Consider the following 14,136-nt stretch of genomic DNA (forward strand, 5'->3'; position numbering starts at 1 on the left):
CAGTTGAAACGTATCAATTGAGGCGGATCATTTTTTTTATCCAATAAGAAAACATGCGCCTAAACTACGATGGAAACACATTTACCGTATAAATTCCTCAATACGCATTAAAAAAGTCATGTAACATCGGACATCATAACTGGATTAACCAGCAGACCGATCTCGTTGGACAGCATCTAAAATGTTTTTTTTGGTTATTCTGAAATTCTTGAGCCAAAGTCTGTCTTCAAAGTGCTTCGGTATAATTCCCAGAACTGTCTTCCATGACTGCATTCCCAAACAACAGGCATCCGCCTCCGAAACCAAGATAACACGACCGTGTCTATCGTGTTTCATCTGTGTTTCATTAATAAAAGTAATTTATTATATATGAAAAAGACCCACAGTTGGCTTCTCCTACTGCAGCAAATTACATTTTTCTTAGTGATATTTGGCGCCAGTTTATTAGGAAGTGACAATTTTGTTCTCTTCTCCTCCTTGGATGGATTTGCGCATAAGTTAAATTTGCAACTTTGAATGGAAACAGCTATTGGCATGAACAACATTCAGAGCATGAAGTTAACATTAGCAGCCTCATGATTGTGGTGGTAGCGATAGCGCTGCTTAGCAGCAAAATAAGGAGTGACGCTGGAATAAAAAGATTTTCTAAGAATCTACTCAGTCATCAGCAATGACGTCATGGAGGAAAATTCACTTTGGGCTGTCTTCTATCAGCCGTTTCCAGGTAGCATTGGGTTCACAGACTATTTGTTTGTACTATAGCGTACGTGCAAATTGAATTAATTTTCAATTTTTTCATTCTTTCTGTCTGCAGATGGTTGTATGTTGATGCTAGGGTTACAGTCCCTCTCAGAGATGATTTGTGGTTGTGGAATGTTTAGCGAGTGTTTTCCCTATCTCTCGGCCTCTCACATTTCTGGAAAGAATAATTTCCTCTTCCAATATTTTCCTGTGGATCATCATGTTCATTCAGCCTGAATGTCATAGTGACATGTAGTGCATTAAATCACGTTTCCATCAAAAGGAAAGGATCAAAAGGAAATTACATAACTTTCAAGCACGGCACCAGACAGCTGAAGTGAATTTGTTTATACAGGGGATGGGAAAAAATTCATCTGAAAGGCTGAATCATCTGGATCAGATCCATAGACGGACAGAGCTAGACTGAACAAACACTGGTCACTGAGGTTGTGTGAATTGATCACACCACCAATTTACTCCCTGTCTGATTTCCCAGCAACCCCTGGTTCGTCTGCGGGGAGGTGCGAATATCGGTGAAGGACGAGTGGAGGTGCTGAAGAATGGTATTTGGGGAACGGTCTGTGACGATAACTGGAACCTGAAGGCGGCTACCGTCGTGTGTCGAGAGCTGGGCTTCGGGAGCGCCAAGGACGCTCTCACTGGAGCGAAGTTAGGACAAGGTTAGTATGTCTTTTCATACATAATACATTATATCAGTGGTTCTATAAAATGGATCACAGGGAGGGTTGGGAGTTTATCCTAAAATAATCAGTTTTTAGATTCAGAGACTCTATTACCTTGATTTCCAAACTACTGCATGTCCCAGGAGAGCCTTAAAGGGACAGTTCACCCAAAAATGAAAATTCTGTCATTAGTTACACACCCTCAAGTTGTTCCAAACCTGTATTCATTTCTTTGTTCTGTTTAACACAAAAGAAGATATTTTGAAGAATATGGGTAGCCAAACAGTGAATGGGACCCCATTGACTCCATAGTATTCAACAGAAGAAAGAAATTGACACAGGTTTGGAACAACTTAAAGGGTTACTTCAGCGATTAGCATTAAGCTTTGTATCAGTAGAAACCCGGTAGTATATTCAAATTATCATACTTTCCCCCCTCATGTCCCCCTGAGACGAGAGAATTATGCATTTTATTTCTGGAAAAAATCCTCAGATGATGCAAAATGACGATATTTGCATCATCAGAGGATTTTTTTCTAGAAATAAAATGCATAATTCTCTCGTTTTTTGGCCAGAGGCTAGAGACTACAGCCAGTAGTAGAAGTTAGTTCCACATGTTTTAAACCTGCCCATAGGGGGTGGGATCTGTACAACTAACGTTCTAACGCAACAGACGTGATTGGAGTCTGAAACTACATGTTCAAAAACGTTAAATAATGTTTTATCACCAAAGCTCGGGAGGAGCATGTTCAGATAATTGACAAGATTGGCGAGTTACTCAGCGTATATGCGTGGTAACGTTTTTTACGTTCTGATGTTTTGCTATTTTACTATTATAAATCACTATGTATAGGCTACTATGTGATCAGAAATCGTGTCGAGTATTAGAGAAAGTCTTACCTCTAGGCGAATGCGTTTAGTACCAGATGGCCCAGGCTGTTCGTCATCTGGGAAGGTGAATATCGAAGGAATCGCGGTGTCCTTCTGAGTGGCTCTCTTCATTCCAAGCACATTCGGTTCGTAGTCTTCCTGCTTGAAATGGCGACTGCACACCCTCCGTATTTTCAGGTTTTCGATATTAGTGTCCTCTCCAAAATTCGGGTGGTCGATAGCCCGCAGCGACTGTTTTCACCGCTCCAATTTTTTTATCGGGAAATGATGAAAACTTACTGCTTGTCCTTTTCTGGTTTTGGCTGTACATCCCGGTACAAAGCAACAGCACCATTTGAATGGAAAATACACTACTGTTTAAGTTATTTTAGGAACTAGCTCGTCACGGAGACTCACAATATTACGGCGTCTTTTTTGTTTCTAGTCAACTACTGTAGAACCGGTAGACGTGGCTTGGGAGTGGCCTCGTAGGTCAGCGAAGCAAGTGCATTCTGGGAGTTGTTGTCTTTCATCCACATGGGCCAAAAACACATTTCCTGGCTTTTCTCAGTCTAGAAGGCACCCAATTCAAAAATAATTTTACATTTCTACTACATAAATTACCCAGTTTAAATACAGATTCATGTTCCCAGCGCTGAAGTACCTCTTTATGGGTGAGTAATTAATGACCGATGAACAGATGAACTATCCCTTAAAGATCTAGTAGAGGGAGTTTTGATTCATTCCATTGTCTTGATTGATTCAGTTCACCAAAAAGACTCAGATTCATTAACTGATTCATTTGGTGACTCTTTTTACACCATTACGCTAATAGGTGGGGATGAGTGAGTATTTTTTTTGAGTATTATGAGTGACTCCTTCAATCATTCACTCAACAGATTCATTCAAAACTAGATTCGTTTAAATTTAAAAAACAGAATTTATTCTTGGAATCTGCATTAAAATTCCAAAAGACTGGAATCAAACTGCTCTAGTCGCAGGTTTGTACTGAAGGGGGTTACAAAGGCTAAATGCAAATAATAAAATGAATTTAACCATATAATCATGCATAGCTTATATTTCACAACAGGCTCTTAGAAATATCTAATATCTAAATTTTGGAAAGAAAATTATAATGTATAGCCATTAAGCAGGAAGCAAGAATCAGTCAGTCACACGTTGTCCTTTTCAAAACAACAGCATGTACGGCAGGCTCTGTCTCTGGCATTTAACAGAAATCCATGGATCACTGCCCTTTACTAAAGTGTCTTTGATCAGATGCATGAGAGGCAGATGTGAACATTCTTTGGTCAGGAGACTTTGCATAATGAAACATCTGTTCGCCAACTGCATGTGCAGATAGCTGCTCCTCAGCTGATGTTTGGACAGGTCCTTAGTTGATTTTAAAATGCTGTAAAATTGCTGAGAGTCATGCACACTTGTACACTTTAATTGTATTCCTATGCATAATGTTTCAAATTAATCACACTGTAATAAAAGGGATAGTTCACCCAAAAAATTTAATTCTGTCATCATTTACTCACCCTCAAGTTGTTCCAAACCTGTATAAATGTTGTTGTTCTGCTGAACACAAAGGAAGATATTTGGAAGAATGTTTGTAACCAAGCAGATCTTGGCTCCCATTGACTACCATACTATTTTTTCCCCGACACTCTGCCAAATATCTTCCTTTGTTTCGAACAACTTGAGGGTGAGTTAATGATGACAGAATTTTCATTTTTGGGTGAACTATCTCTTTAAGATGATTGTTTTGATAGTTTAGGAAATTTAGGAAACTATGTAGGTGTATTTAGTGATGTGTGGCAAAAATAACACAGAACTGAATTTCGAGATGAGAACAATGCATTCTACTTTCTCAAAGGATTTATTGAATAATACAGCCTACAAATTGGCTGCAAATCTTCAAATTTACTTTAGCCTTCAGCTATAAAAACTACTTTAAAACGGTCCCAAACGGGTTCCCAAAAAATGGTTTAATGTTTTGATTCACGTTAAAATACATTCTTCCCTGACAAAAGTCTTTGTGTGGTATTTGAAGGCTTCATTTACTCATTGATGGAAGAAGTCAACAACTCTTTGCTTGTTCTAGTCTAAACAAATACAAGCCTTCTGCAGTTCTCTATCAAAACAAACTCCTAAAATCCATTTAGGCACAGTTGTTACTGTTATTTGATGTGATCAGCAGAGAACGTCAGATAAACAAAATTGTTTGGTGCATCTAATGGAAAAAATATTTTTTATATGTGACTCCATTGAATGACATCTGGTTGATGTTTTTAAGCTCCAAAATGTGCTTTTGAGCAAGTCAATTCACCCTAGGTTACTTCAGGAATTGATTAGCATGAGGGCTAAATTTGTGAATCTGCTTGAGATTGGTCAATAATTGCAACTTTTAGTAGTCAAGTCAATAAAATATGCTTATGTTTTTCTGTGTTGTTATGGACCCTTTAGCTGAAACTTTAAGATGATCTACAGATAAGAAAATAAAATAATTTAAACTCAGATAGATGTCCTGTCCATGAACACTCTGTTTGTCGTAATGCTCCACTGTATATTACCATTAAAGGGATAGTTCACCCAAAAATGAAAATTACCCCATGATTTACCCTCACTCCATCTTAGGTAAATATGAGTTTTTTCTTTCAGACGAATATAAATGATATTATTAAATGTCCTTGGCAAATCCAAGCTTCATAATGGGAGTGAACGACAGCCCAAAATTTGAAGCCCCAAAAAAGTGCATCCATCGGTTATAAAAGTAATCCACATGCGGGTTAATAAAGGCATTCTGAAGTGAATCGATGGGTGTGTGTGTATGAAAAATATCCATATTTCACATGTTATAAAGTAAAATATCTAGCTTCCACCAGACGCATGACGTTGGACGTAGTGTAAGCGTTTTGAACTGTGAGAGATATTACATTTTCTACGTAAGTTAAATACAGAAGGCGGAAGCTAGATATTTTTCTTTATAAAGTTTTAAATATGGATATTTTTCTTACACAAACCCATCGATTCGCTTCAGAAGGCCTTTATTAAACCCTGGAGCCGTGTGGATTACTTTTATAATGGATGGATGCACTTTTTTGGGCTTCAAATTTTGGGCTGCCATTAACTGCCATTATAATGCTTGGAAGAGGCAGGATTTTTTTTTTTATATAACTTTTAATATAACTAATATAACTCTCGTCTGAAAGATATACACCTAGGATGGCTTGAGAATGAGTAAATCACTGGGTAATTTTCATTTTTGGGTGAACTATCCCTTTAAATTAATATTGAAAATGAATTATGAATGTACATGTTTTTTTCTTAGGAATGGGTCCGGTCCACATGAATGAGGTGGAGTGCTCTGGATTTGAGAAATCTCTCACTGACTGCTACTTCAATAATGATGCGCTGGGCTGCAGTCATGAGGAAGACGCTGCTGTACGCTGCAATATACCTGCCATGGGTTTCCAGAAGAGGGTGAGGACTCTTAAACGTTCCCTAAATATTCCGTTAATGTTCTAACAATTGATGAATCAGTAAGATTTTAAAGCAATGAATACTTTTGACTACAACAGATACGTCTAAGCGGAGGAAGAAACCCCCTCGAGGGACGTGTGGAAGTTCTTGCTGAGAAGAATGGTTCTCTGGTTTGGGGAACCGTTTGTAGTGAAAACTGGGGGATTATAGAGGCCATGGTGGTCTGCAGACAGCTGGGATTAGGCTTCGCCAGCCATGCGTTTCAGGTAAATCTACTTTCAAAGCAAGCATGAATCCATACACAAAATTCACGTTCACATGGGGTCTTATTAAAATGTCTAGATTTCACCCATGAAATTCACCGAACAATGGTAAATGTGATCGCAACTTTAGCAAATTCTACACACCAACCTTCTCATGAAGGTCCACATTCAATAGTGTTTAACCATCAATATCCACAACGCATTGTTTTGAGTCATCATCATTATAGCATATGAGACTATTTTGGTGTGTTTGGTGTAGATGAAGAGCTTTAATGAAGGCACATACCATGTAGCCAGTGTGGCGTCCCCATTTCTTCCACCATACGTTTGCTTGCCATAATCCTATTAAATCCCAATTATTTAAATCATATTTGAACGTGCATGTAAGATCACACAGACTTTCAAGAGCTGAAATGGCTGGACTAGAGACAGATAATTAACAGCCCAGTGACAAAATACTGGTGATACAGGTCTGGAAACAATTTTTGCATTAGAAACGGTATGGAACGAAGGGTTTGAGGGGTGGTTTTATGAGTGGAAATTGGAAAACGCTAAAGTGCTTCTGCAGGCTAATGCCGTGATTAAGTGTTATTATGATGATTGACTGATATTTGCCACTAGTTGCGGCATATGGCCGCATGTCAAGACATAATATGGCCGTAATGGCTTCGACCTTAGGACACAAAGCAGTTAAATCTAATGTCACTCATAGTCATTATAGTTCTTAGAGCATTCTGAAAAGGCTAGCGTGAACGATCCATGCTGGCTTATGCTAATGTGGTGTTGATTTAACTGTTGCCCTGCTAAAAAATTAACACCTTGAACCAGCTTAAACTTTTTTTTGCTGGTCTTATTTAGTCTACCAGCATGTCTGTTTGCTTTTTTTAGAAGGTTTTTCGGCACATTTCAACTGGTCAGCCTAAGAGAACCCATTTAAACCAGCTAATACCAGCTTAAACCAGTTTCGGCAGGTTTCTTTTTTCTTTTTTTAGCAGGATAGACCAGCAAAATGTAGAAGTTAGTCAACTATTCTGGTCTTCTTGGTGTAGTGGTTGAACAAGAAAAGTAGTCAATCAGATGTCCAGTCAAGGCCTTTTCTCCTAAAGAACTTATTTTAAGTAAAATAAAGTATTTTAGTTTTTAAAGTACTGTTCCACATATACTAACGTTCAAAATGCTGGGCTCAGTACCTTAATACTTATATTCAGAAAGAACACATAGCTGACAAACTTCTACTGTGCTTTTGAATAAACTCTGTGCTTTTCAACTTGAATAAAAATCAGTTTTCACAAAAATATTAAGCAGTTGAAACTGTTTTCAACAATGATTCTTGAGCAGCAAATTAGAATGATTTCTGAAGGATCATGTGACACTGAAGACTGGCGGAATGATGCTAAAATTCTGCTTTGATCACAGGAAGAAATTGCATTCTAAAATATATTCAAATAGGAAACAGTTATTTTAAATTGTAGTAATATTTCACAATATTACTGTTTCACTGTGTTTTTGATCAAATAAATGCAGCCTTGGTGAGCATAAGAGACTTAAAAGCATAATAAAGAGATTTCAATTACTTAATAGTGAAGTTTGTACACTTCGACATGCTGTTGGTCACGTTTTCAGACTGTTACCAAAGCTCAAAAAGTGCAAGATACAACTTCCAGATGTCTGAGTGGCCATTAAACATGATTTGTCTGACAGTCTGGACCGGTGGGTCTTTCCAGACAGCGTGTGTGGAAGGTTTTTAACATCGGGGGGAGATGAAGGAAGCACATGGAAAGTCTGACAGAATGTGCCCACATTCCCCCTGCCCACGCTGGGAGTCCTGTAGGCTTATCTACCAGAGGGGGCTGTGACTCAGCCCTGTGCAGCCTAGGACACAACACATTGAAAACAGAACATAATACTGGATGATTACTCATCGTGAACATATGTTTGTGCAGTCATAAACACTGACAAAGACTTTCCCGATCTTGTGGGGTACGGGACGTCTTATGTTTCAAACCTCTAAGCTTATGCAACAGCTCAAATGAAAAGCAATCTTGTGAGCAGATGCTCAGGAACATGCAGTCGATCTGTAAAACGTGATTGAACAGCCCTCGTTTGGTGTGAAGGTGTAATGGCACCCAGATATCCATCTTCATGGGTTAGCAATATTCCGTTTCAAAACACTAACACATTTATTTAAGATTTTCTTAAAAATATATATCAAAAAAGCACTTAAAAGATATTCTAAAAGTGTTACCAGTTTTCTTTTCAATAAACTGATTGATTTGATGTATATCCGAGTGAAATGACTTCTCAAACAAGAAAAAATGTTGGACAGGACTTGATTTTGTCCATAGGGAATTGATTGGATGGTTGTGGTTTGCTATTGGTCGATCTCATGTGAGTGACTGATTGATCCCGCCCTCACGCCCGTCATCAGAGAAGAGATGTCAAGAGGGCATTGATTTCATGGTGACTTTGAGAATGTGAATATATTGTGGGACTCTTACAGCAATAATTCCTATGACTAATAAACTTACTAACTAATATTTAACATGTGTTTTTATAGGAGACGTGGTACTGGGCTGGAGATGCAAATGCAGACAATGTTGTGATGAGTGGGGTCAGATGCTCAGGAACTGAGATGAGTCTTCCTCAGTGTCTTCATCACGGCAAACACATCAACTGCCCGAAAGGAGGAGGACGCTTTGCCGCTGGGGTCTCCTGCTCTGACAGTGAGACAATCACCTCTTATTGATTATCATTCTCTTAAAGGGTTAGTTCATCCAAAAATGAAAATAATGTAATTTATTACTCACCCTCATGCCGTTCCACACCCGTAAGACCTCTGTTCATCTTCGGAACACAAACTAAAAACATATTTAAATCAGTCCATGTGAGTACAGTGGTTCGATATTAATATTATAAAGCAAGAAGATTATTTTTGGTGCGCCAAAAGAAACTAAATAACGACTTATATAGTGATGGCCGATTTAAAATCACTGCATCATGAAGCTTCGGAGCGTTATGAATCAGCGAATCGAATCAGCGCCTCGGAGAACCAAAGTCACGTGATTTCAGCAGTTTGGCGGTTTGACACACGATCCGAATCATGATTCGATACGCTGATTCATAACGCTCCGAAGCTTCATGAAGCAGTGTTTTGAAATCGGCCATCACTATATAATTCGTAGATAAGTCGTTTTTTTGCCGCACCAAAAATATTCTCGTCGCTTTGTAATATTAATATTGAACCATTGTACTCACATGGGCTGATTTAAATATGTTTTTAGTTCATTAATGGATCTTGAGAGTGTAAATTACATTGATCCCTATGCAGGCCTCACTGAGCCATCGGATTTCAACAAAAATATCATAATTTGTGTTCCAAAGATGAATGATGGTCTTACGGGTGTGGAACGGCATGAGGGTGAGTAATAAATTACATTATTTTCATTTTTGGGTGAACTAACCCTTTAAGAAAAGTGAATTAACTCCTTGTCTGGATCAAGCTTAATCTAATAGGAGACTAAAAAGCAGCTCCAAAAGTAATTGTAGTATCCCACAATGCAATGCACTCCACTTAACCTTTTATTTCCACTGTGACATAATTATCATTCATTTGAAAATTAATGTTTGACTCTTCCCCCCCCCCCACAATTTTTTTTTTAAAGTTGCCAGCCACCTCCAAAAGGGAGTCAATCCCATATACCCCCCTATGTTAAAATGCCCTACTTTACAGTCTGGTACAAAAAGTGCTTTTGATCTATAGCTAAGTTTTCAGCAACCAGGCACCTCAGCTCCACCCACATTCCTCCTATTTGCCCATTTTTGGTTATCCGGGAGTGATCCGCGTTGACGCGCTGCCAAGATTGTGATGGCCAGCCCTTCAAAAATGCTCTTCAGAAACCTACGGGTGACGTCACGGACACTACGTCCATTGTTTTATACAGTCTATGGTTTTGATCCAGAGATTCTCTACTCTTTCAGAAGATGTGTAATAGCGCCCCCTACTGTATAACAGTGAAATCACAGAAAGCCATACAATTCTGCCAATGATGGGGAAGCATTGTCTCATAAATGACAAATAATTCCCTTTTATTTCATCTGGTTTTCTTGGCTTTCTGGAGTTAAGACATATACAAAAATGTTATTTAAAAAATGAAAAAATTGCTTTTATTTTAAATGCTTATTCACAAATGTTCTAAAGTTTGAAGTTGGTAAGATTTTTTAAAAGAAATGAATAGGCTACTTTTCTTCATCAAAAATGCATTATATTGATCTAAAGTAACAGTAAAGACAGTTGTGATATTACAAAAGATTTCTATTTCAAATAAATACTGTTCTTCTGAACTTTTTTTTTGTTCATTTTTATTTGTTATTTTTTTACAATAACAAAACAGTGGTACAGATATCTCACGACAATATATACAATCATACAATGGCTAACAATCCGAGGTAGTGAAGGGGCGATAGCACCAAAATGAACAGAAATCAAGAGATAAGGACATTAAACATACATCATTCGCAAGAAAATTCCGAAGAGGAGACAAAATATGCCAGAAATCACATTTCTGGTGTAAAGACCCGTTCACACCGAGAACGATAGAGAAAGATAACTATAATGAAAACTATATTATCACCCACACCAGCAGACGATATCGTTCTGTTTATTCTAAGCGCGTGCTTGTCTGCCGCTTTAAATGCTTGAGCTTGTTACAGCAGGATGGATTTGATGGATCTGATTGGCTGTCATTTATCAGCTGGATAAAATCATTCTGAAAGTGATTCCAAGTCGTTTCTCTGTGCCGTTATCATGTAAACTGTGCTATTTTTGAATATTAAGAATGATTTTTTAAAATAATATCTTTATCGTTATCTTTATAGTTATCGTCCTTGGTGTGAACAGGCCTTTAAAGGAACACTCCACTTGTGTTGAAAATGGGCTCATTTTCCAACTCCCCTAGAGTTAAACAGTTGAGTTTTACCGTTTTCGAATCGATTCAGCCGATCTCCAGGTCTGGCGGTAGCACTTTTAGCATAGCTTAGCATAGATCATTGAATCTGATTAGACTGTTAGCATCTCACTCAAAAAATGACAAAAGAGTTTCGATAATTTTCCTATTTAAAACTTGACTCTTCTGTTGTTACATCGTGTACTAAGACCGACGGAAAATGAAAAATGTCGATTTCAGGCGCTGTGTAATATCAATAGCAAAGTTCCTTGTTTATTACGCAGGAATGAGAGTATAGTTCCTAGCCATGTCGACCTAGAAAATCGCAACTTTTCATTTTTCATCGGTCTTAGTACACAATGTAACTACAGAAGAGTCAAGTTTTAAATATGAAAAATATCGAAACTCTTTGGTCATTTTTTGAGCGAGATGCTCACGGTCTAATCAGATTCAATGATCTATGCTAAGCTATGCTAAAAGTGCTACCGCCAGACCCAGAGATCGGCTGAATCGATTCGCAAACGGTAAAACTCAACTGTTTAACTCTAGGGGAGTTGGAAAATTTGCCTATTTTCAAAAAAAGTGGAGTGTTCCTTTAATTATAAGTTAATCAAAAGTTTCTCTTATGGTAAAAGGGAAGCAACTTGACTCAACCACATATTAACAGAAGGGACAAATAGGTACAGAAATGCAACACACATTCAAGATGTAAATCAGCTTTACAGTTAAAAAGATAAACACGAAATAAAAATTTAATATTTTCCAATGATCTTTTGAACAATTTGATGGATATCTTTCCAGTCTTCACTTTCAAAAAAAGAGTTCAAAAGTGGCCGTCACTGGGGTGGTACCCTTAAGGGTACATTTTTGTACCTCTAAGTCAGGGGTAGGCAAGTTCGGTCCTAGAGAGCTGCTCTGAGTATCTCCACTGTACCTTTTTTTCTGAGTGTTGATCATATCACAGTCCCAAAATACATTCTCTTCTGAACTTTCTATTTATTAAAAAATCGAATAAATGCAGTCTTGGTGAACATAAAAGACGACTTTCAAAAACATAACCCAAACTTTTCAACGGCAGTGCACTGATAAAAAAAATAAAGACAAAAAAACTGTGCAGTATGTAGTAAGCTGTATGCTAGTGTTCTATTCTGAACATGGCTTTAATGTGAATTAAATTTATTTTTTAAAAACTAACATAGGATGGTAGATCTTCAGGACCAACTAAGCCCGTCTGACCTGATTGTCTTTACTGATATGCATGGAGGAATTGACCTCTGATCTTATCGCTCACAGCGGCTCCTGACCTGGTGCTAAATGCTCAGCTGGTGGAGCAGACCACCTATCTGGAGGACCGGCCCATGTACGCTCTAGAGTGCGCCCTAGAGGAGAACTGCCTGTCCAGCACGGCGAAAAAGAACGACCACGGCTCCTACCGCCGCTTGCTCCGCTTCTCCTCCCAGATCCACAACGTCGGCCAAGCTGACTTCAGACCCAAAATGGGTTACCATGCCTGGACTTGGCACGAGTGTCACAGGCAAGACCATAAACAGCTTAGTGAACGACAAAGATATACACTAACATACGATGCCAGTATGGCAACGTTTACAAACATCTAAAAATCATTGTTTTGTCGTGTCTCTGTGTACAGGCATTATCACAGCATGGAGGTTTTTACACATTATGACCTGCTGAGTCTGAACGGCACCAAGGTGGCGGAGGGTCACAAGGCCAGTTTCTGTCTAGAGGACACTCAATGTGACGAAGGTGAGAACTTTTTACGAGATGGTCCAATACCGCTAAAGTTACTCAACACTAGTTCAAAGGTAATCTCAGCCTCAGACGTCACACGCCCACGGACCGTTGGCTGAATATCTGATGCGTATGGCACACTTATCTGGAAACACTTCAGGAGTTTCGAAGTCGTCATCTGATTGGTCGAATTCTACAAGATGTCCGCGAGACGAGTGTGTTGCGTTCTTTAACGATCCGCCTAGAAACAGATGGCATCAATCCAAACTCCCTCGTGGAAGAAGAACGCCATTGTGTTTACAACTGTGACATTGAGCGCCTACCAGGATCAACTAAATGCTGGATTTTCAAAAGTATGTGAAGTTCGCGGCTCCATTGTTGCAGTAAACTTGCTCAACGTTCTTGAATGAATAATTTATAGATTGCAGACACATCGAATTTACATTTTCACGCCCCTAAACATGAACAAAACGCACTGTGATTTGTTGCATTACATGTCAGTCAAATGTCCACTTGGGCGGTCCTCGACCAATGAAAGCTGTGAAAGAGTCCAGACATTCTGCCGTCATTCTGAAGGTGTGGCTACGCAAGACTAGTTCAAAGGTGCATTCTCGCCATGTCGAGATTTGTGACTTGTAAAAAGCGTTCGTTCACGTCCTCGTAGAACTCGTAATTACAACTTGTTAACTCTGAATTTTCGGAGCGTTCTGACTTGTACCACCTGACTGCTGCAGATTGAATTGGTTGCTATAGAAACACATCATTCTGAGTCGGAGTATGTCACGTGTGGTCACGACATGGCGTGAACGCAGCACAAGACGACAAATAAGAATGCGCCATCTTTGATCCATCAGTTTTTAATGAAATAGTCATATTTATACATTACAGTTTGTTTCAAAGCAGCTTCACAGTAATAAAAGATAGATACAGAATCTATGTTGCAAACTTCATAAAATGTAAAGTCTGCTGTAAAGCAGCTGTAAAAAGGACAATAGTGTTTTTATTCAGCTCAAGTCAGTTCAGTTTAGTAAAGTTTGTTTGTAAAGTTGATCAATTATGAAACGAGTTATATTCATCCCAAGTGTGCCACACGAGTCTTGAAAAGTGAAGCCGAAGCTCCTCGATCGCCCCCAGGTGGCAGTATAGGTCATAAACTCCGCCCTCTCCATGTAATGTAATGGGACATAGACAAACTAAAAAAATCAATACAAACGGGGGTCTGACGTCATGATTGACTGCTGAGATTGACAGCCTCTCTGAGCGAAGTAGTCACTGAGGCACCAACGGACATTTTCGGGAACTTCGGGAGGAGATTGGAGCTTAATTTCACAAAAAGTTGTTGATTCGGCGGGGACCTTGATAACGCGGCTCCACTTCGCACTCACTACTACGTAGACT

General features: G+C 38.8%; 1 protein-coding gene across 1 annotated transcript in view; it reads left to right on the forward strand.

Annotated features, from left to right (window-relative positions):
- The window catches only part of loxl2a (lysyl oxidase-like 2a), a 39,085-nt gene that overhangs the window by 22,062 nt on the left and 2,887 nt on the right, over nucleotides 1-14,136 (forward strand). Inside the window, exons 6-11 of the mRNA XM_079804622.1 lie at nucleotides 1,238-1,421; nucleotides 5,632-5,783; nucleotides 5,882-6,049; nucleotides 8,604-8,769; nucleotides 12,283-12,523; nucleotides 12,638-12,753. Coding sequence (XP_079660748.1) covers nucleotides 1,238-1,421; nucleotides 5,632-5,783; nucleotides 5,882-6,049; nucleotides 8,604-8,769; nucleotides 12,283-12,523; nucleotides 12,638-12,753 — 1,027 coding nt within the window. The remainder of the gene's footprint in view (nucleotides 1-1,237; nucleotides 1,422-5,631; nucleotides 5,784-5,881; nucleotides 6,050-8,603; nucleotides 8,770-12,282; nucleotides 12,524-12,637; nucleotides 12,754-14,136) is intronic.

This window comes from Gobio gobio (assembly GCF_949357685.1).
Source record: "Gobio gobio genome assembly, chromosome: 22".
NCBI classification, from domain to species: domain Eukaryota; kingdom Metazoa; phylum Chordata; class Actinopteri; order Cypriniformes; family Gobionidae; genus Gobio; species Gobio gobio.